A 22,699-nucleotide genomic window follows, 5' to 3' on the forward strand; every position below is an offset into this window, starting at 1 on the left:
TAAAGTAACAATGAAGAGGTAATCCTGGGTTTGTTCTATTTGCTGGGCATGAAAATGTTGACACCCCATGAACCCCAGTGAGTCCCATATTTTGGCTCTTCTGAAATAAGGTGCAATCTTTATTTAACTTCTGGTGATAAGCAGCCTGACTTTCCAGCCTCACACAGCCTCTTTTGACCGAAGCACCATGATCTATTCCGACCAATATGTAAGGACACAAGCCCTCCAGGCTGGGCTACTGAAAACTTTCCTCCTCCTGGCCCACATTGTCACCTCACATGAGTCTGTATACTGTTCACAAGTTTTAATGATAGTCTCTTGCTCTGAATTCTAGAACTTATTATGTAGGATCATGAGTAACTTGCTTGGTCATATCTCCCCAAACCCATTTGAAAATGAGGGTTTTTTTTTGGCCCAGCAGACTCCCAGGTAACAATTTATCTGGCTAATATCAAGGGTAGATCAGAATTACTGAGCAGCCTTTGCTGTGGGAATGAAAGGAGGCAAAGTACACAAATGCGATCTATTTTTAATGCACTATATAAAGTTTCTAAATTTAAGAGGATCTAAACAAGATTACAGGCTGACCTTCCAGTCTATGCCAGGATTTCAGTTGTAATAACTTTTGCAAATAACAGAATATTTTGCCAGCTTCAAAGTGTTTTTGAAATCATGAATTAATCTATGTGGAAGATCTCGCCTTTCAAACCTCAGTAAATGTGTATGCCAGGAAAACTGGTCTGTTGTAAAAGCCAGAGGATGGAAGTCAAACTATCAGAGTCTAAACCAAGCAGGTCTCCTTCCTGCTTGTCCCAATTATCGTCAGAGTCTGTTGCAATGCGTGGCTGGTGTATTTTCCCTCTTTTTTTTTTGTTTTTTTTTTTTGTTTTTTTGGAGTAATGCAGCACAGATCATCTTCTCAAACATGTTCAGGGCTCCTGTGTTGAGTGTAAGCTCAGGGGTGTCCAGGAGCCCTGCAAGGTGGCTAGAAGTGTGGACTTTCTGGCCCTGGTCAATAAGGTCTGAAGATGGCTCGACAGGCCCAGGAAGGGAAGTAGTAGCTGCATTCATGGGCTGGCCAAGGCCTGAGTGGAAGCTCAAACCCACCTGCACTCTGCTAGCGCCCAGGTTTCTCATTTGCCAAGAGGTATGGTGTAGACAAGAAGACTGTCACTTTGCCAGCAATGTTGCAGAGAAAGAGGGTCCTGTGACCAGTTATGTTTGGAAAACACTTGGTAAAACAACGAATTAAAATGCTTCTTTCCTGCCAGACTTCACAGTGCCTTTAATATGCTAATGGCTATGCCTTTGTGGAGGCCAATATAGGACCTCTATGTGGGAGGACTGTCCGCTTGTATTTTCCATCACTTTCATGAATAGTGACATACCACATGTTAAAATGAGCCTTTAAACTCTGCAGAGTGCTTTCTGCATTCCTTCCTGTGATCAGACTTCACTGTCTTAAAGCAGATTTTGCCTAGGAAGATGTTTGGAGCTGTCCTGGGCCAGCCCTAGACCTCTGTGTTTCTCTCCACTTGAATCCCCAGTGTTTAGGCTCATGAAAAACTGCTCAGACCCCCTCCAGACTGATTTCAAAGAGAAGTTTCCAAGTAATGGATTTAAGAAAAAGGCAACTGTGTTCTCCCAGCAGCTGTCGGACTTCATTCCTGAGCCCCCAGCTGCCTTGCCGGGCCTCTGCTCTCCATATCCAGGAGCATCTCCTCTCTCTGCAGGGGCTACGAGGGGCCTCACTGGGCTTGTGGCCACGGAGCCCTCCCTGACCCAGCACCAAGGGAGAGCCGTCGGCGTCTCTTTCTACGTGGGCCTCAGGGGTTCGCTCTTCCTGCCATTCCACTGAACTCAACCAGGACTGTGACCTCTGGCCCATGTGTTCAGAGTTTGAACAAAATTAGGATAAATGTAAAGAGGAACAGCCAGTAGGGCTTTGAGGAACTAGCTGCAATCTCCCAAAGATCTACATCTTTGACATGCGGATAAGGCCATCAGGAGATGTCCTCTACTCTGCTTCAAGGCCCAGGGAGGGAAGAGGCTGCAAGATGCAGGTGGAGTCTAACAGGCCTTGGCCACAACCAGTCTCCCTTATTCTGTTTTCTGTTGCTTCTCACTACGCAAGTTACACAGCTAACGTGTGGTCAGTGTGCACCAAAGAGACAGCCATTCCCACACTTAAACCTCTCAGCAAGCCTGTCGGCTAGGTTCTATCGTTATCCCTGCTTTGCCTAGAAGAAGCTGAGGCCCCGGAGGTTAAGCAGTCAATGTGAACGTCCAGAAGGCCAGGACTAGGCGGTGCTCTCCTCTGGTCTCAGGTGTTTTCCAAGGAGCACACACGGAAAATGGGACACCAGGATCTGTCCCCAGGTCAGTCTTATTCCAAAGCCATGCTTTTACCCACAACATTTCTCTGCTCCAGGGTGCTGCTTGGCATTTTCTGGGAAATTAAATATTTATGTGTCACTAATTCTTCTCTTCAGCATTATTCATTAGCAGAATGCTTCCTGTTCCAGTCAGTGTCCAGCTCATGACTGGCTACCAAGGAAGCCAGTGGGAGGGAGCTCTCCCTGCTGGTGCCCTGTCTGCTTTTCAGGACCTGGGCCCCGGGACCGTGTGGCAGTGCATCCCCCAGGAGAAGAGTTGAGTCAGTCAGCGCTCACATATTCTTTGTTTGTCAGCAGCCCACAGTCATCACTTTCTTGCCACTGCTGCCCAGCTCTTTGCCTCTGGGACCTGCTTGCCCAGCTCTCACTTTTGACCTACTGGTGCTGAGCCTGAAAGAAACAAAAAGGCAGAGCCTGATGACGTGCAGGCATCCATGCAGGAGCCTTCCTGTGCTTAGGGTTCTGCCCTACACATGGGAAAATTCTAGAACTGAGAGGAGCCGAGCTGCTCGTCTGTCCCTCCCTGTCTCTGGACTCACAGTTGAGGTTGGCTCAGGTCACCAGGGGGTTCTGCCCTGTGTGTAGGGACTGTGCCAGGGATGAGGGCGACAGAGAAGTCAGCAAGAGATGTGCTGGGCACTGGAGCCAGCAGACAAACCCAAGGGATGTGCTGCAGGCACCCAAAGTGCATAAGAGAAGGAACAGAGGAGAGGGTTTTCCAGGCCCCACATGTCACCAGGGCTCTACTCCCTTTGGGCACACTCCCATGGCTGCACTTATACACTGTGTCATAATTACACACATTAGCTGTTTCTCCAGACTATTGTTTTCCAACTGCACAGCTTGATGTGCTGCACAATAGTAGTTAAAGATATCAATTCAGTGGATCTAATCAGCATTTTTTTTAAAAAAAAGAATGGGAAAGACTAGCAAGGTGAATAAAATAACACCGTCACACACACATGTACACATGATTTAAATATGTTCCTTGCTGTAGGTCACAATCCAAAGAATGTGAAAGCTCTGGCTGTGAGGAGACGGCTGACCCAGGTCCTACTGTGTGCCACACCCCGGCTGCAGGCTTCCACACACATACCCTCACCATGGTGGTGAGGTGGTGAGGGGAGCCACGTGGCCCTCCTGGACACTCATTCAGAAAGCAGCTCGGCTTCAAGTCGTCGGCCTCCCGACTTACTGCCCTTCAGCCAAAAGCTCCTTTTAAACAACCTCACCCTTGTGAGAAGGGAGCAGCCTGATCACTTTGCTCCAATGACCCTCAAAGGAGGTCCTGACCCTCCTTTCCAGCAGCCACTAAGTGAGGTGAAGCCGGGCATTGTTTTGTCCATCACGTCACCCCAGAGAAGCAGCGGCCCATCCATTCCCACTCGACACGAGCTTGATGTGCGTGGGGGAGATGGAAGCCTGCCTCTGCCTCTGCCAGAGACCCAGTGATCTCTTCTCAGGTCCACACAGACAGCATAGAACTGGTTTCTTCCAACTTCTTTGTCTCTCTGAAGAACAAGAGAAGCCAAGGGGCTTATTTTGCAGTGTGAGAACTCATAAGCGTCCAGGAGACCCGTCCTAAGGGTCTCAGTTTAACATCTCTAATTGTTTTGTTTTGTTTTGTAAATAATAGAAGGTGATCTGTTGTATGCTGTTTAACAGCATTCACTTCATTCTATTGCTTCTGTTTATTTACAAGAGGCATCAGAGAGTCACTGTAAATAAGTTCCCAGGAGCTAGAACTTGAGCTCCACTGCTTACTGGCTGTGTGACCTTGCACATGTCACTTAACCTCTCTGTGTCTCAGTTTTCTCATCTGTGAAATGGTGATAATAATAGTCCCTACATGACAGGGATGCTATGAGGATTAAATGAGTTAATACATGCAAAGCACTCAGAACAGTGCCTGGCCCACACTAAGTGCCGTGTAAGTATTTGTTAGTCTTATTTTTATGAGTTTGTGATCCCCACCAGACTGACTCTCTAGGAAAAAAGTCCACCTTGAGTGTCTGTATCCCTGAGCAAAGCCAGTGCTTGGGCATTTGGTGTATACAATCTAACTGCCAAGTAAACAAGTGAATTAAATAGAAGAGAGTAGACATGTCCCCTGAAGGTCACAAGCATTTCGCATTTCACCATTGATTTGCTCTTGCTGAGAGACATGGGGTTCTGCGTGTCCTTGCTTCAAGCCTGTGGGAACCATGTTTATATGGCTGTGATGTGTTTTTCCAGACTCCCTTTTTCTTCTCCATTGTGACTCTCCCCTGTTGATCTCCTCAATGCCAGGGAACATAAACTGTCCCTCCTGGGGCAAACTGTAGGGAATCAGTGAAATTCTGTACATGTGCCATGATATGGTGGTTTAAGGGACTAGAGGCCAGCAGGACCAGAGCCTGGCCACCCAGGACACAGAGGCAGAAGCCCCTAACAACTCCAGGCCCTGTCTGCCGGGTGTGCTTCAGAGGCTCAGCGTCCACACACTGGGAGAGAGCAAGCGCTCTGCTCCGCGAGGGCCGCTGCTCCTGGCGACCCAAGCCCTGGGGGCAATGCAGGCCTGTCCCAGACCCTTGGAAATAGTTCACAGGAATCAGTCTTACTTATGCCAGTTTTGGCAGGCAATGGAAGTTATAAAAATGCCTGTATTTCTAAGATTCTCTGTATCAAACAAATCCCCTAGGTGGGTGGAAGTCGAGGCAGCTGGATTTTGCCCTTACCAAAGTCAGAACCTCATTTTGCATCACTTCTGCAACTTGTTAAAATCACTTTCTTTAGTGGCTTTAGCATGCTCTCCTGTCAGAGGAGTCTGTCATTCCCACCTCTTCTGGTTATCTGTTGCTGCATAAGAAGTCATCCCAAAACATTTAAAATACTGTTGATCATTTATTTTGCTCATGAGCCTTTACTCCCAGCAGAGCTCAGCAGAGGAAGACTCACCTCCAAGATGGCATGCTCACATGGTCAGCAAGCAGGTCCTGACCACCAGCTCAGCTGGACCTGAGCTAAGGACTCAGGTCCTCTCCACATAGGCCTCTCCATGTGGCCCAGGCTTCCTTACAGCATGGCAGCTGCATTCCGAGGACAAGCATCCTGAGAGAGCCAGGCGGAAGCCTCAGCCTTCCCACCATGCCCCTCGCACAGCACTCTGCTTGTTAAGGCGGTCACAGGTGCCCACTGGGCTTGAAGAGGGAGCAAGAGCATGGAGAGCAGAAAATACTGTTGTGGCCGCTTTGGGAAAATACAGTCTGCACTCCACCTAAGTATGCACGTGACAGTCCAGCCTAACAAGGGCACTGTTTGGCTGATTCTAGAGTCGTCCCTCTAATCTAGAGGACAATAAATTCACTCATGCTCCTGACCTGCTTCCAAAATAGCTGAGCCCAGAAAGGCTTTGATAATGAAAGCCTGCTGCTGTTTGCCATAGTCTTTTTTAATAATGTAATTTCAAAACAAAAAACAAAAGAACTTTCATAGTGATAAGAAACTGAGCTGCTGAACTTCCCTCTCTCAAGCTGGCTCCTGCAGGCCCTGAAAGGTAAAGCAGACAAGTGGGAAGCAGCCTGAGTGTACCCCCAAGAGCATTCGTCCTGTGGTCCTGAGGCAGTGTTTAAATCAGCTAAATGCACTCCTCAACCAGAGGACAGACTTGTGGTTACCAGAGGACAGACTTGTGGTTAGCCGCAGAAAGCTGTGGGCTTTGGAGGGCAGTGCCCTGGGGCTGGGGGCCATCAAATGAGAGAACAGCTCTGGCTGAACCTGACGTTCTTCAGCCAAGCCTGCTCCCCACAACGCTTGTGCACAGAGCACCTTGATCTCCTTAGAGGGAAGCTTGATTGATAGTGATCTAATGAATAAATCAAAACACACCTTACCCCCCTCACTTCGAAGCTAATTTAATTTTAAACCAGCATGTCTAACAGACAGCACTTTTAAAATGCATTTCTGGAATTTGTGGTTTGGATTTCAGTTTCCTGAAAATAATATATTTTATATCTACTCCATGTGTTTGGACCCCAACTTGTTTTGACTAAAGGACATGATTTGTCAAGATGTTTTCTCTGCTGGAATTGGCAGGAAGACAGTATTTTATCTACCAAAATTACATGAGGCCCTTTTACCTCCTTTTATGTTTTTTAAGTTTTTGTTGTTCCATTTCTTACATGGCCATGCTTAATGGAAAAAATAAAAGACTTACAAAAAAGACTCAAAGAAGACCCAGAGCTTGCCTCTGGGCCCTTTATTTGAGTTGCTATCAGAGCCCCATTGCCTTAGGTGGCAGGAAAGGAAGGCCCACAAAGGGACATGGAACAATTGCTCAGGCAGGCCCTGAAAAGCCAGTGGCAGAGAAGGGATGTGAGCTGAAGCTCTTTCAGTTGCAGTTAAGATCCCAACAAGCTGCTCAATTTAAGCAAAGAAAGGAAAATTTGCTGTGTGGAGCAGGGACTGTCTCAGGGAACCCAAGGGCAGCAATCCCGCAGGCCTCAGGAAGAAGTGGGACTGAGCACCCAAAAGCCACAGAGAAACCAGACGGTTCTCTGAGACTTGCTCTGTCCTGCAGAAGATTCTAAGAAGAGTGGCCAGCATGTTATGAATGCTCAATAAATATTAGCTGAATGAATGACAGGGTAGCTATGCCGCCACTTTGGTTCTTCCTAGGAGCTCAGCATTGACTGAGCCTTATCTAACTTAGGGCAAGTGTTAATTCTGGGGGAAGGGTCTTGAGTTGGCCCTGCCTGGGTCAGGGGCTTGTTCCTGAGATGCTCAACCATGGCTGAGGGGCAGGAGCACACTCTAATATCACAGCTGCAGGGACCCACTCCATGGCCTGGGAAGAGGGCACACTGTTCATGTGTGGGCTGGACAGATGCCTGCAGATGCACGCACAGCAAGGGTGAAGTGTGCTGCAGGGACTAGGGACAACAATGATGAGTCTCAGGTGAAATGCAATGTCAGGGCCTTGGACTGTAAGACATGCTTACAGGTCATCTAGTACAGCTCCTCACTGTTTACATAAAAAAACAAGACTCAGATGAGCTGCTGGCTTAGTTCCATTATACTTAATGACATTTCTGACAAGAAAATATCTCAGCATTTGGTGTTTGTTGGTTAAATCAGTACATGTCCTGGAATTCCTGTTTGCAACACTATTTATACCCGTGTTTATGGTTTCTCTCTCTTAATTATGCTCCATACTGCGAGGCAAGGTTGGATTTTTGTCTGACATTTGCTAAATAGGATCCATAAGTGCTAGTGAGATGGGCTGTTGTAGGAATCATTAAACAAAAACAAAATCTTGGTTTTGGCCATCCACAAACTCGGCCTGTGAACAGTTATGGAGGGCCTCTTTTATGTGCTAGTCACTGCTGTGGGTAAGGACATAAAGATGAACTAGATACCCGACTTGCCATGGCATAGCTACATCAGGTAGCGTACTGTTTGTTAGGGAGATGGGCAAGAAAATTGAGGATTATAGGGAGGAGAGATAAGTGGTGTGCCAGACAGAATGTAAGGGTGCTGAAGAGGATCTCAACTAGGGATTCAGAGGAAGCTTCCCCAAGGAGGTGACTGTTTTAGAGCAGCAGGAGCTGGGAACAAAGCAATCCAGTGCCTTGGTGTGTTGAAGGAATTACAGGAGGTTCCAAACAGCTGGAGCTCAGGGTGACACATGGGAGCAAAGGAGTGTGAAGACATCAGCAGCAGCTTGATCAGGAAGGGCTGGAGGTTGAAATTTGGCCCAAAACACTGAGATGCCATTGACTATTGTTAGGAATATATAAGCAGTTTATAAAGATCGCCCTGGCCACAGTAATGGGGGAAACAAGGCCAGACTGGCATCAGGCTAGAGAGGGAAGGCGAGAAGGTGAGAGGTGGAGCTAAGGCAGGGTCATGGGAATAAGGCAGGGATGACTCCCTGGTGAAGGCCACAGGACTGCATATAGATGGGACGTGGAGGGACACATGGAGGTCGTTGGCCTGTGTGGATGACTGATGTTAACAACCTCTTACTGGGAAACAGGAATGGAGAACATGACGACTTGCATGTTGAGGGTTTAGCTTTGCAGCTCAAGCGGGGGCCCACAGTAGCAATCTGGGGCCACTGGCATATGTGAAGCAGGAACTGTGGATGGGGATAGGGACACCCAGGGAGGGTGTTCAGAAGAAGAGCAGGGCCAAAGGCCCAAGCAGTCAGGAACACAGCATGTAATGGAGCAGGTTGAGCAAGAGGAACCCTCTAAGGAAAGTGCAGGAAGGAAGGAGAGAAACTACGATAGCTTAGGAATAGGGGGGTGGGAGAAGTTTCCAGAAAGAAGAAACCCTCTACTGCCAGAGGTGGCAGGGAGGTAAGCTAAACAACAGAGTGGCTCTGTCAGCATGGAAAGCTTTTGCAATGTGATTAAATGAGTAAGTCTCATGAGGAACCTGCTAATTGGTGATGTTGCTGAAGAACTAAAAATACAGGGTTCTAAGAGATGAGAGCTAGTAAAAGAAGGCTTTCAGTTTGAAGAGTCTGTTTATAAGTGATGGGGTGTGGAGTGCATTTCACTCTGCAGGAAGACAGACTTGGTGCTCCTTCTCAACCCTCCCCAGCTTACTAGTTGGGAGGTTTTGGACAAGTTACTTCACCCTTGAAGCCTCACTGTCTCTATCTGTAAAATGCAGCTCCTACACTGCATAGATCTGAAGGTTGGTGAAGTAATGCTTGCCCACCCCCTGCTTTGTTTTCCCCCAGAGCTCCCATCACTGTCCTTACTCACTCATTTCCTCACTGGTCTAGCTTCTCACTGATGACAATATAAACTCCCCGACAGCAGGGATTCTTCTGTAGTTCCTTGGCTGCTGAATCCTGATGCCTAGAGCAGTGTCCAGCCCATAGTAATTGCTCAATAATTATTTGTTGAGTGGATGAATTGGTGAGTAAAAAGCACAGAGCTAGACATGAAGCATTTGGTGGCAGTGGCAGCACTCTTACTATGTGCTGGGAGGGAAGCCAGGACTAAGGCATTTCACCGCCAGCGTGGCAGTTCTCAGGGCCTTCCGCCCTTCAAGGCCAGAGCTCCTGTCACACTTTCTCCCTTCTCCAAGCCCCCCACACACTGTTGGACGATGGGGAACCTGCCCCTTGCCTGTGCTGGGGGACAAGTGAGGCACACATGAAGGGAGGCTGAGTGGAGGAGAATCCCCAGCAGGACTCCCAGATCTCCCAGCGAGGGCCAGCGAAGCCAGACACAGGAGAACCCTTCTCCTAGAAAGCAGTCAGGCCTGCAGAGACCACTCACAGGTGCACAGCTGCACAGAGGGTTTCCTCAGCCTCTGCTTCAGAGGCGGGGATGGATGGCAGAGGGAAACTGTCTTCTCTGACCAGAGCTGAAGGCTTAAAATCACAGCCGGCAAAGGTTTGGAAAATGAAAGAAACTCTGACTTGCTTTACCAATCTGTGCCTTTGCAGTGGCAGCAATGATGCTTAAATCTTTCATCTTCAAAGTGCCTTACACGGAGACCTCACATACAAACGGGACCCAGCTATGTGTGTCTGCTTATAGAGAATGTGTTATTCTGATAGAAAAGACCGAAAAGTCTTCACTGCCCAACTGCCTGCCAGTCTGACACATTCTAAAGGGAGAGTCTGGTATCAAAACCTAAATCTAAGCAGAATCCGAACTAGCAAACAGCAATCTGCCTCAATCAGACCCGCTTATTTGTACCCACACCAGTATCCCGTCAATGCCTTGGCGCTAGGCAACTGTACTCTGTCGTTACCGTTCGTTTCTTTTTTCCTTTTCATCTTTCAACATATCCATCTTCAGACTCTCTTATGGAAAGCATATGGAACATACTGTACCACTTGAATTCTGGAGCCAGTTGTATTTCTGTCCCAGGATTAAGCGAAAAACTATTGTTTGTAGGGCTGGAAGGAAACTTGGGTTACTCAGCCATGAAGAACTACATGTAAAGCAAAGAGAGAGTTTCTAAAAGATCTCTAAGTAAAGAAGAACATCTCCATTCATTCATTTCATTCATGCAGTATTGGTTGGGAGTTTGCCATGAGCTAGGTCTATGCACAGAGCCAAAATACCAAGATAAATATGACTAGTCCCTACCCTCCAGTAGCTTACAGTCTAGCAGAGAGAGAGAGGCAGGTATATCAAGGTAGCAGTCCAGTTTGACAAGGCTAAGGCAGAGGTATCTGTCAGATTCAGGCCATGGGGCAGGAGTTGAAAGTGGTTAGGGTGAACTTTTTAGAGGACAGGATGCTTTTTAAAGAGAGTTATAAGGAAGGAGGTAATGAAGGAGAGGGAAGTGTATTTTACACAAAGGAAACTGTACATGCCGCATAAAACAACCTGACACACATGGTACCTAAACCATTTAATAACCGGAACATCACGGGCACGGACAGAGACTAAAACCCACCGGTGTGGCCCGACCAATGCCTGCAGGCTGCAGATCTTTCCTACTACACTTAAAAAAGTCTCTATGATATATAGTTGAGTGAAAAAAATAAAATAGAATGTTGAGTGTTAGAAGTTCAATGTGATAGTTACCCTTGGTGAGGTAATGACAGGAAAGGGCATGAGCAGGGCTTCAGGGTGCTGGGTCTCTGTTTCTTGATCTGGGTGCTGGTCACATAGGCTTATTTATTTGTGAAAATAAATCAAAATGGACACTTATGATAAGTGCACTTTCAGTGCAAATGTTCAGTGAAGAGTCCAATGTTTAACAAAAGATTTTTTAAAAACCTAATACCATGTACTCGGGCATGGCTCAAACCATTGTAAATGGCTCCAGCAAATAGTGTGTGTGAAGAAGATGCCGATAGAGACATAAAGCAAGCCACATTAAAAGAGCCTAATATATATACTGAATTAAGGAGTTTGAACTTTATCCTCAGAGCTGTGAGACTCTCCGGAGAGGATGTGAGCCTGGAATAGAGCTGAGCATGTCTAACAGTGTGGCTTCTGGAATTTTAACCCTGGCTCCATGATTTAGTTACTGTGTATAAACTTCAGTCTCTTCACCTGCAAAATACAGCCATGACTGTGTGTGCCTCCTAAAGATATTTTAAGAATAGAAGATAATGAACAAAAATACTTAATATAGGGCTCACTAGATTCATTAACAAGCATTTGCATTTTAGAAAGTTTCCTCAGGCAGGGATGAGGTGAATGGATAGGGGGTGGCCAGACCAGGGACAGGGAGACAAATTAGATGGCCTTGGCAGTAGTCGAGTGAAGAAGGAATGAGAGCCCAACCAGAGAACAGTGGTCATCAAGCAGAGATCTGTACATTTGAGGGGGTAGAATTAACAGGACTTGATCTGGCCGATGAAAGAGACAGCAAAGTCTAAGGGGACTCTCAGGTGTCTGGCTCAGGTGACTGTGAAGGTGGTTGTGCTGTTAGAAAGTCAAGAGGAAGAACAGACCTGGTGGAATAGACATTTGAAATGTGTGGAGTTTAGGGATCCTGGGAGGCACCCAGGTGAGCATGTCCACAGGAACTCAGTAGAGATGTCCAAGCTAAGGACATAGATTTGGGGAACATTAAAAGGACTATTGAAGGCATATGAGTAGATGAGGTCCTTCAGGGAAGATGTGTTGAATGAAAAAACATGTGGCCCAATATGGGTCCCTAAGGAACATCAACATGTAAAGGAGCAGACCATGAAAAGGAGCCTATGAAGAACTTTGAGAAGTAATTGGAAATGTAAAAGAAACAGCCAAGAAAGAGAGAGAGAGAGAGAGAGAGAGAATGCTGTTGTGGTAGCTATGAAGGATGTCGTCAACTGTGACAAATGCCACAGAATGGCTGGTTAAATGAAGATAGAAGTGGCTGGCTGTTGATTCCTACCTTTGATGGCCAGGGTGGCTCCTGTAAAAGCAAATCCAGGAGGGCAGCTGGACAAAAGCAGGACTGTCCTGGGGGTGTAGGCCGTGCATTGGAAGAAAGTGGTCAGCAAGTGCAGCAACGGGAAGGAGAGCTGCAGGCAGGAATCTAGATGGGGTGAGCAGGCAAGAGCCTTCCAAAGATCAAATGGTTTTGTCATTTTTTCCAGTATTGGCCACCACCCATTCTGAAAAAGAAAGAGAGAAGAAGGGAAGGAGGAAAGGAAGGAAGAAGGAAAGAGAAAGTCAGTTTAGATCTCTCTCTCTCTCTCCCCCTCTGCCACCTCAGTCCCACCATCCTTCCCTCCCTGTACCTCTCCCTTCCTTCCTGCCTTTCCGCTGTGACCCGAAGGTGGTTTGAGCATCAGTGTGAATGGGCGGACACATCACTGCTGTTGTCTGCCTTCTCCTTGCTGGAGTGAAGGCTGATTCTCCACGTGGCTCTGGGGGCCACATGGGCAGCTGGCAGCCCCTTCTGGAGTGAAGGCTGATTCTCTGCGTGGCTCCAGGGGCCACATGGGCAGCTGGCAGCCCCTTCTGGAGTGAAGGCTGATTCTCCGCGTGGCTCCGGGGGCCACGTGGGCAGCTGGCAGCCCCTTCTGTAATGACTCTGTGTGTGCTCTTTCCGGGCTGGCCTCCAGCCTGCTCCGCCCAGCTGCTGACTTCTTGTCTCCAGAAGTTGGCTCACTCCGCTTCTCCTGCCTACTCCTCACCAAACCAACACTTGCTTCCAGGTAGGGCTCAAAACATACTGTCTTCAGGAACACCCTCTTGTCCCCTATAGTAGACTTAGTCAAACTAAGTCGATGTGTTGGTCATTTTGCATTTCCTGAGAGGTTACTGCAAATCATTCTCATTTTCACTTACAATGATACTTTGCCTCATTGGCAGCATCATAAGGCATCAGGAGGAATTCTCCATGGCTTCTAATAGAGCATCCCACACAGAGTACACCCTCCATGATGGCTGGTTTGGCATGCAGTCAGCACTAGACTGTCTGCTCTTGAGTGTGGGTGTGGGGCCTGTGCATCTGTTGCTCCCTGTGTCACCAGCTCCCTAGGGCTTGGACTACCCATCAATTCCACAGACATTTATTGAGCATCTACTGTGCACCAGGAATGGCACTAGGTGTGCTGGGAAGTCAGCCATGAACCAGGCAGCTGAGATCCCTGCCTCATGGAGTTGATGCTTTAGTAGAAGAGACAGCCAACAAGAAAACAGAAAACAAACGCATACAATCCCACAGCCTGTGGCATGTGCTTCAAAAGAAATAAATAAATGGAGCCATGTAACAAAGAAGGGGCATCTTTATGGCCAGCCCTGAAGACCACTAGGGAAGGAATAGCTGCCCTTCTGCCTTCTCACCCTATTTATACCATACAATAGCCCCTCTCCTTTAACTTTTCTTTCAGCAAAATATTTATTTAAAGGGATGTAATAAGGTGACATGCATTCTCCTAGTCAGTGAGTTCACAAACCACTCTGTAGCTGGCCCCAAACAAGTCACTGTCTCTCTGAGGGCTATTTATCTCACCTGTGCTGGTGGGTGGCAGCCCTGGTCCCTGGGGTGGGCCAGTGAGCTGGCCCCCAGCCTTGCCGTGCCTGCACCAATGCATCCACCTGACACTGGGGGTGGCTTGTTTTGCAGGTGAGCCGGCCTCATCCCAGCGACCACCCTCTCCTGATCCTCTTTGTCGTGGGCGGAATCACAGTCTCGGAAGCCAAAATGGTCAAAGACCTTGTGCCATCCCTGAAGCCAGGAACCCAGGTACTGAGTCCTCAACAGGTGAATGGGAAGAGCAGGAGAGGGCCCTTCTTTGGGCTTCCCAGGGCTCTTCTCCCAGCCGGCTCCCGCCTCTGTCCTGCGCTCCTTCTCTCCCACCTGCTCCTGCCACCTCAGTTCCACCACTCTCCCCGCCAGCCCCCGCGCCCCCTCCCACCCCAGGACCGCAGTCCACCTGGTGGAGGTGGAGGAAGCAGAGCTCTCCCTTCACAGTCCTCCCTGCCCCTGGGCTTCAAGGGCAGCGGTGCTAGTGGCCCTGTTCCTGAATCCCGGAGGGCGTACAGTCTCGGGTGTCCAACAAGGGCTTCATTCCTCTAGTTTTCACTGCTCTCCAGACTCCAGATAATTGAGGGTGACTCTGAGGACCATGTCTCACTGTGACAGTTGGAGGACAGGGATGGACAACTTTGAGAAGGGACACTGTCAAAACAACTGACAGGTATAGAATATTTCTTCTCTGTAGCCTCCTGCCAGGTCCCATCTCACTCCCCAAATAAGTGGCCTGGAGGTTAAGAACACAGATAGCTTGATTTCTCAGGCCTGAGTTCAAATCCTACCTCTGCATTTACTCTCCAGATGATCTGGGAGAAAAAAGCCCTCAGTCGTCTCATTAGGCAACAGGGCTGGGGTGGCTGAGAATCTAAATCTGATAAGGGGAGACAGTGTGCTTCTCAGCACAGTGCTTGGCACATACCCCTCAGTGAATGGTGGCTCCTGTAGGAAGGACTGAGGCTGCTGGCATAAGGCATCAGGAGCCCAAGGAGAGGGCCCGCAGGAAAGGAGAGCCCCTGCCTCCTGAAGCTCTAACCTGGCTGGGAAGCAGAACCTGTGACTAAATTTCATGGCCTTTGTGGGTTCCCCAGAGCAGACCCTGAGACAGGGACATGGGAGCAGGTAGCTTACATGGAAGATGATCCAAGAGGGAATCAGAGAAGAGAGACTGGGCAGGGCAAAGAGCCAGAGGAGGCTGCATTGTTTGCTGGTTGCTGCTGGGGGCAACCGAGGCTCTGCCCACCGAGAGCCGGGCATTGCATGCCTGAGAATCCTCCTGTTGGAGGACAGGGGTGCCGGGACAACTTTGCATCCACTCCTACCCCACCCCCTGGCTGAGACTTGCTTCTGGGAGCTTCTCTCAGCTCTGTACCACTTCTGCATGCAGCTGAACAGCTTTCCACGGTTTGGACAGAGCAGAACAGATTTGTAAGTGGTGCCTCAGGGTTGATGCTGGCTGCTGCAGGGGACTGTCCCCCACAGCTGCCTAGAGACCAGCTGGGCTTCTAGCTGAGACCTAGCTGCAGGGGGTGCCATGCCTCTGTCTCCCACCTCCACCCACTGCTGTCCATGTCCACCCCACGAACCAAGGGAGCCTTCATTCTTATCTTCTTTAAGGTCCACCTATTGTTGCAGACCCTTCCCACATCTCTGCTGGCATCCACAAGCCACCCTCTGTAATGTGACCACTTGCTATTTGCTGGTCTCTTATCCTGCAGCAGACATGAAGTGCCTGAGGACAAAGTCCGGGGCTTCCCAGGCTTGAGCACATGCCAGGAGCTCCTAAGCCATTGGTTTAGCTGGACCTATGGGCTGGTTAGCTGCAGAAATAGCTTGGTGTTAGAACTGAACTGGCCAGACCATCTGGTGAAGTAGAGAAGGCCTGGTCTCTCTTGGTCTCCAGACACCCAGCTGAGGAATGGGACCCAGGTATCTAGGGAGCTACACTAGGTTCTTGGGCAGGGCAGTAACCAGTCATTGACTATGACCATCTCGGCTATTCCTGTCACCAGTTGTGGTCACAGCTGGTGAAATTTCTGATCAAGTGGCAAATATGCCTCCTTTAACACCCTCTCTGTCAGCAGTGTCAAAGATCTGTTTAGTGAGTGACTGCCTTTTCCAACAAGACTTTTTTTTAACCAGAAATTACACTTCTCGCACTGCCTCTAACAGGGTGAACTAAATTTTTAGCTCTTTGGAACAGTGGTGCATTGTAACAGCCTGACAGACATGTTAATCCCCACTCAGAAAGGATAAAATGCAGACGTTTTCAAAGCCGTGTGACCTGAGTTTGGCAACAGAGACCTGGAAACTGTGGTGGCTTTGCTGCTATCTGACCTTGCGCTCTGTCATCTGTGGAGAGAGCTTCTCAAGGAATTTTGGCTTAAGGAGCAGCCTTGACTGCTACTTGTCCTTTCTGCAGAAAGTTTCCCCAAAGAGTTAACAGTTCCTAGGAAGATCCCAAAGGCAGCAGAGAACAGAAGAGTTATTTATCATGGTGCCCCTCATCTCTAAGCTTTGAAAGGAGGTGGATTACCTGGATGTCTGCTGGAAGGACACCTGTGGAGGCAGGTCTCTTTTGTAGACTTCAAGAGGCCACAGTTGCCCTGGCCCTGCAGCCAACTCTGCCCAGATCTGGGACATGACCAGCTTGCTGCCTTTAGAAATGCAGTGGAAATTAGGCCGTGCTGCTCTAGCTATATACAAAATGGCAAGCACGTTCTACAGTCTGCGCAGCCTCACTCAGACTTCTGTAGGAGTGCACGTGAGAACTACACGCAGGGGTAGGTCCTACCGAGTCTGTGCACCAGCACACAGCTGGGCACCCTGAAAGCCATGTCTGGCAACCAAGAGAGTTGACTCGACCAGCAATGTGAACAGTGAGAATACACATGTCTAGTGCTTCTCTTCTCTCTTTAATATCCAACCTGCCCTTGAAAATCTCCAGTGACGAGGATTTGCCTCCTCCCACTGCAGCCCACTTGAGTCCTGGAGGGCTTTCCAGTTATGACCATCTCCTCTAGACAAGGCCAAACCTGCCTGCTCAGGGCTCTCACTCGGCAGTACTGGTTCTAGCTCTTGGACCATTTGGAATTTGCAAGCAAATCAGGCTCAGCCTCCTTCCACATGTCCTCCCCCAGGTCTGCTCTTCTCCAGCTGAGAGTCTTCGGTTCTTAAAGCCACCGCACCCCACCCCATGCTGTGGGTCTGTCATGGCAGTTCTCTGCACACCCTCCCCCCAACTGGCCTCGGTTCCGATCATCTCACCCTCTGGCACTCCCTTGTAACTGAGAACCCAGCCTTGCTGTGGGCTGATCAGTGCAGAGGCAGTGGGGCCGTCACCTGCTTGTGGCCTCCACAGCCTCCGTGGCCCCACATGACTTCAGCCCTGCCTACCTCTGGGCCTTCTTTCCCTCCCACTCTTCCGCCTTCTTACTCTTCTGACCTCAGGGCTTTGGGCTTTTTTACTGTTTTATTTCCGGCTCCTCAAACAGCACTTTGTATCCATTGCTATTCATCATATCTTCTCTATTCTACAGCTACATGGGTGCTTTTTGGACCCAAGTACAGGAACTTACAATCAGGTATATTAAATTGGATTACCTGATTATTCACTGAACATTTATTGTACATCTACTCTGTATAGGTACTGTTTGTGCTGAGGAGAAAGCAGTGACCAAGCCAAACATATTCCTGCTTTCATGGCACTTACATTCTAACAGTGAGTGGCTAACATCTAGCATGAGAAATCCAGCCAGAGAGAAGTGTGCCTAGAACATGGACAGGTGCCGTGGTGAGAGTAACTAGAGGACGTGCTTCCTTCAGATGGCACAGGCTGCTTGTGGAGCAGGCTTGGGAACTAAGATTTGAAAGGCATTTGGGGATTAGCTCTTCAAAGAAAACTGATCGAATCCATATAAGGTACATCCAGAAATGAATTCTTATTCACAAAAGTGACAAGGATAGCAGGAAACCGTGGATCCCAATGGAATCCATCTGCACCAGAAACCACCCAGGACTGTGGCCACCCTCTCAGATAAGCATGTCTTCTCCACTGTCTACCGTGGCCAGGGGTGGGTATGCTCATGCCAGAAAGGGGACAGTTGGAGGTCTTCTTTCCTGACTACGAAAAAAAGGAATCAAAGAGGCAGCTCCCCCTAGCCCACCCCACACAGCCACAACCACACAGTAGGAGGTTTGCAGGTGTCCCCTCGCTCCAGAGCACATGCCTGGCACCAGCCTCTGTCTCACTCCCTGCCCGGTGTGGGGCTCTGTGCCAAGACAGCTCTGTAGGCTGAACTCTGTAGCTGGATGGTGGCCAAGAGGCCAGCAGAAGCCTGGAATTGAATGAGGAAAATAACAGGGAGGGACCCTCCCAGAAAATACAGGGAAAGGCCAGCTCAGCAAATGGAGGAAGACTGAGTGGGCAGTCACCCTGCCATCCACTGCTTTCCACAGGCACATGCATGTCACCCACCCCACCTTCATGTGCTTCTACATTTCTGGAGCTGAATTTAGTAAGAATATAATTGACTAAAAAAAAAGTAGACCCAGAAACACATGTATACGCACACATTTTGCAGAACTTCAGAGGTGCAAGGACTCCAAAATTGTGGCTCTAAAACCTGACGCCAGGTTATTCTAAAAGTGATTGAAACTCCCAAAGAGAGGGATCAAGTGACTTTTTAGGGGGGCGTGATGTCTAGATTTGTTTTATTCTGCAGTTTCTTACTCTAAGGAGAACATCAGAGTGGGATTTAAATTTTTCTTTTTACCTGAGTGATCTTAGACCCTTATAACTCAAAATAGAAAATTTAGAGAAAGTGCAGAACATGGTACAGATGATCCTGGCAGTACACAGGGTCACATAGTTCCTGTTAATGGTGAGTTTCACTCTGTGCATTCTGTGTCTTTGATATTTGCAGCCATCTCCTTAATAGCTCTGAAGTCATTTGTGGGGTAAGGTTTTATCCTTGTTGTCTTCCCTCAAGTGACTTCTTTGTCACCAACAACAAATGAGGGGACAAAGGTGAGGCGACAATGTGAAATCTCATGCTTGCAGTTCTTCAGGAGAGCCTGATAAACACAGTACACAACCTAGAGGCAGCTTAAAAGCACGTTAGGCAGTTCACACTGTTTTCCAGGAAGTGTGACCTTGTCCATGTAATTAATCCACTGTCTCACTGGTTTAACAATACAAGTTTGTATGTGTAACGTATGCACGTATGCGTGAGGTAGCAGGCAGCATTTTGTGGGGGCAAGCAGTGCCTCAAATATGGTGTGTGCTCAAAACCCAAGTCCCCGAGGACTATGCATGGTGGTGCCTGTGCGTATGTTAGTTTTACTGGGAAGAATCTCCCAAGTTCTAAAGAAAGGGAGAAAACCCATTTTTATCCCCTGCTCCTTTCAATTCATGATGTTAGAAGTCAGAGGGATATGGAATCTAAATCGTGGACTGCCCAGCTTCCTCCGTGTGCGCCAGACATAGAACAGGGATGCTGGCACCTACAAACTACAGGAGGCCTGCAGAAGCGGGAAGTGGAAGAAAGCCAGGCACTGACCTGCTCCTGCAGGAGCTCAGGGCGGCTGGGGACAAAGCCTGAGCCCCTCTTGCAGCTGGGGCAGGCGCCGTCGCCACCGGGAGCTGAAGGCTGCAGTCAGGGCTAGTCCCGGAGGTGATGGGAAGCCTTGTGGCATCCACCCCCGTCCCACAGATGAAATTGTCATCAGTGCCCTCAGTCGCTTGAGAAAAAAACAAGACTCTGAAGGGAATTTTCTAGCACTCAATCTGCCTTTGCACATTTGGTGACTGTGCTTATAAAATTTAAACTTTGTACCTGACAGGCCAATTTTCAGATGCTTTTAAGCATTTGCTTTTTCATTTTTGAGTGCCTTTTTCCTCCCATTTGGCAAATTATTTTAGAATTTTAAGGACGATATTAGTCAAATAATACAGAAAGGTCCCCAGGCAAATGGGCTAAAAAAGCTCTGAAAATGCTCAAAAGAGCTTGAAGACCAAAAGATGCCTAAGATATGAAAATGCTTAAGAACCATAACTATGATACTATAAATGAAATGTTAGCAGTGCAGTCGGCTTGTTCTCCAAAACAGGAATTTTAGACAAATCGGTTTCTGCTTGGATTGATTGGCTGAATTGGAACACACTGCCCAGAGCTGTTGAAGCTTTCACTAGAGCCTTCCATCATGAAAACATCCTGTGACCTTTGCTAAACTCACTGCCTCCTTCATTGTCTTACTGTTTTCATTCATTAATTTAATCATTAACAAACCCACTATATCAAGGACCTGCTGTGTATCAGGCACTGTGCTAAGAAACAACAAAAAGATTCAGTTAAGGAAACAAGGAATACAGTGTGATACCGACAGCCATGGGAACATACTCAGTCTTCTTCAGGGAGCAGTGGTCTGGGAAGGCTTCCTGGAGGTGGTGATGCCCCAGAAGCTTGCTGAAGGATGATGGAGGGGTCTTTAGGTGAAGAGTCAGGGAGCTGATGTTCCAGGTAAAGAGACATCCCCCAAGTGCCAGTTGTGGAGCAGCAAATAGTTTAGGGTGGCTGGAATGCAGAACTGATGGTGAAGGGGGTGTGGCGAGGGGGCAGGGTGTGGAGTGCTGAGCAGCCCTCACATTCTAAAGTCCTGGAATGCTCTGTAGGAGAGCTGGGTTTACCAAAGGGCAGAAAGGAGGGGGTCAGGATTTTTTAAGCCCATGAGCAATGCAATCAGATCTACGCTTGGGGAAGATGGCTCTGACAGCTCTACTCCCCTGCATCTGCCCAGTAATTGCTGTGATCTGAATAGAGAGAATGCAGCAGAGGTTGAAAATAATGAGGATAGTGACGATACTGAAGACATCTAGAGCCCATTTTAAGCCTGTCACTGTGCTCAGTATTTTATATCTGTGTTCACATTTGATCCTCAAAATTATCATGTGAGGTGGATATCATTCCCACTTTACAGACAAGGAAATTGAGGCTCAGAGTGATCAAGCAGCTTCTCCAGGGTCATCCATCTGGCAAGTGGCAGAGCTGGGGTCCAACTCAAACTGGATATTCCTATGCCTGTGCTCTTCATCGCTATACTATCCGGAAGGAGTCCATGGTCTCAGCTTGCTCCCCTCCTCAAAGACCCCCCTCGGTTACTTCACATGCTGCCTTTGTTTTCCAGCTGTTTCTTTTTGGCCCTCTGCAGAGCATGCCCATATACCCTCTGGTTCAGCCCTCGTGTCTAAATACCTGCTTGTTTAGATGTGAGGGGCCTGGTGTTTAGTTCCAGCTCAGTGAAGGCAACCAAACTCATAGCCTCTGTCAGCTGTGGCCGGAAGCCTACCCAGCATGCAACCTGAGAGGGCTGGAGTCTTTGGGCCCAGTTATCACTGTTCTAGAAGTTTCAACATCAACTGCCTTTTGCCTTTTGTCCTCAAGTCTTCAATCCTGCCAACAAGACTTAAGCATCCTGGGAGACTCACCCTAGCCTTTACCCTTGCCCTCACCTCAGCCAGAGAAGAATTAGAATTAGAGTCAGGATTAGAATTAGCCCTAGAACTAAGGACCACAGGAGCTGGCAGTGGTAAGGGGACTGGCAAGTCACAAGGGCAGGTGAAGGGCCTTTAGCACAATAGCTGCACTGACCTCTACTACCACAGGGTATGCAAAGGACTTTTGTCCTTTTGTATGCTTTTTTAAAACATCTGAATAAGGGTTTCTTAACTTGCAGTCTGTGAATCCTAGTTGTCCACAAACCCAAGTTAAAAATCTATTCAAAATCTCATGTGTATGAACAGACTCACATTTTTCTCGAGAGTTCTTAGCTTTCATACGATTCAAAAGAAGGCTTATGACCCAATCATGAAACCACAATAAAATAGCAGTTCACAATAGCTGAGCACCTCCTGTGCTCTAGGCACTTGACCTTATGTAATCCTTGCCCCAAGCTTGGAGCTACTGTTTTTGTTCAGGCACAGAGGGAGGCTCCACGTGAATGACCAGGCGTGTGGCCAATTGGTGTTGTTGGGCTCTACTGAGGTCCAGTTCGGGCGCTCGCCTGGGAGCCGCCTGTCTTGAGTGAGTAGAGAACCTCTACAGAGTCACATATTCAGCGGTGTCTACACCGAGCGTTCAGATAAGGGAATGCTAATATTCACTCCCTGTGCTCAAACTCCCATCACATGGCTTTTCAAAGAAAACTGGGGGCAAATTTCTGTGTATTTTTTTCAGCCAAATGTATGCCTTCACTAACATTAACCATATATTTTTAAATTTGCTTTTGAGAAAAAGTAAAATAACTGCTTTAAAAACCTAATTCTTGTTTTAAACAGAAAACCTTAATAACCCTCATTTCTTTAACAACTTTGGCCCCATTTGCTTTTCCTCCATGTTGGAGTAAGGCTGTTTTTGATCAGCCGGCCGGGAAATGAGAGTTGATTAATTCACAGGTTTGGTTATACCTGAGGCAATTTCTGTGGGCCGGATATTGAAGTGTGCAGGGCCAACACCCACACTCCCAAGGGGCACAGCCAGGTGAAATGCGGTCCTCATACTGGCCTTGCAGGCCCCTTCCCTCAAGTGCTGGGCTCTGGAATTCTGCCTGTAGTACCCCCTTCCTCATTTCTCATACTCACCTCCTTACCTAGCTTGGCACTTGGCACTTGGAAGCTAGGGCCTGCCTGCCTAGATTACAATCCTGACTCAACTACTTCCTGTGTGTCCTTGGACAAGTTACTTACCCTTTCTGCACTTTATTTTCCTCATTTGCAAATTAGAAATAATATATGTACCTATTTCATAAGGCTGTTATGAAGATTAATTGGACATTAAATGAGATCATCCTCGGTGACTGGCACATGAGAG

General features: G+C 48.1%; 1 protein-coding gene and 1 long non-coding RNA gene across 2 annotated transcripts in view; one reads left to right on the plus strand and one right to left on the minus strand.

The window, feature by feature from the left end:
- SCFD2 (sec1 family domain containing 2) overlaps positions 1–22,699 on the plus strand; it is a 398,635-nt gene that overhangs the window by 373,746 nt on the left and 2,190 nt on the right. Inside the window, exon 8 of the mRNA XM_073237624.1 lies at positions 13,926–14,045. Coding sequence (XP_073093725.1) covers positions 13,926–14,045 — 120 coding nt within the window. The remainder of the gene's footprint in view (positions 1–13,925; positions 14,046–22,699) is intronic.
- On the minus strand, positions 6–13,903 carry LOC140849623 (uncharacterized). The gene is made up of 3 exons (XR_012131732.1): positions 12,592–13,903; positions 12,243–12,465; positions 6–2,786 (listed from the first exon to the last, which is right to left on the minus strand). It is a non-coding gene; the product is annotated as an uncharacterized lncRNA (long non-coding RNA).

This window comes from Manis javanica, chromosome 5 (assembly GCF_040802235.1).
Source record: "Manis javanica isolate MJ-LG chromosome 5, MJ_LKY, whole genome shotgun sequence".
Classification (NCBI taxonomy): Eukaryota; Metazoa; Chordata; class Mammalia; order Pholidota; family Manidae; genus Manis; species Manis javanica.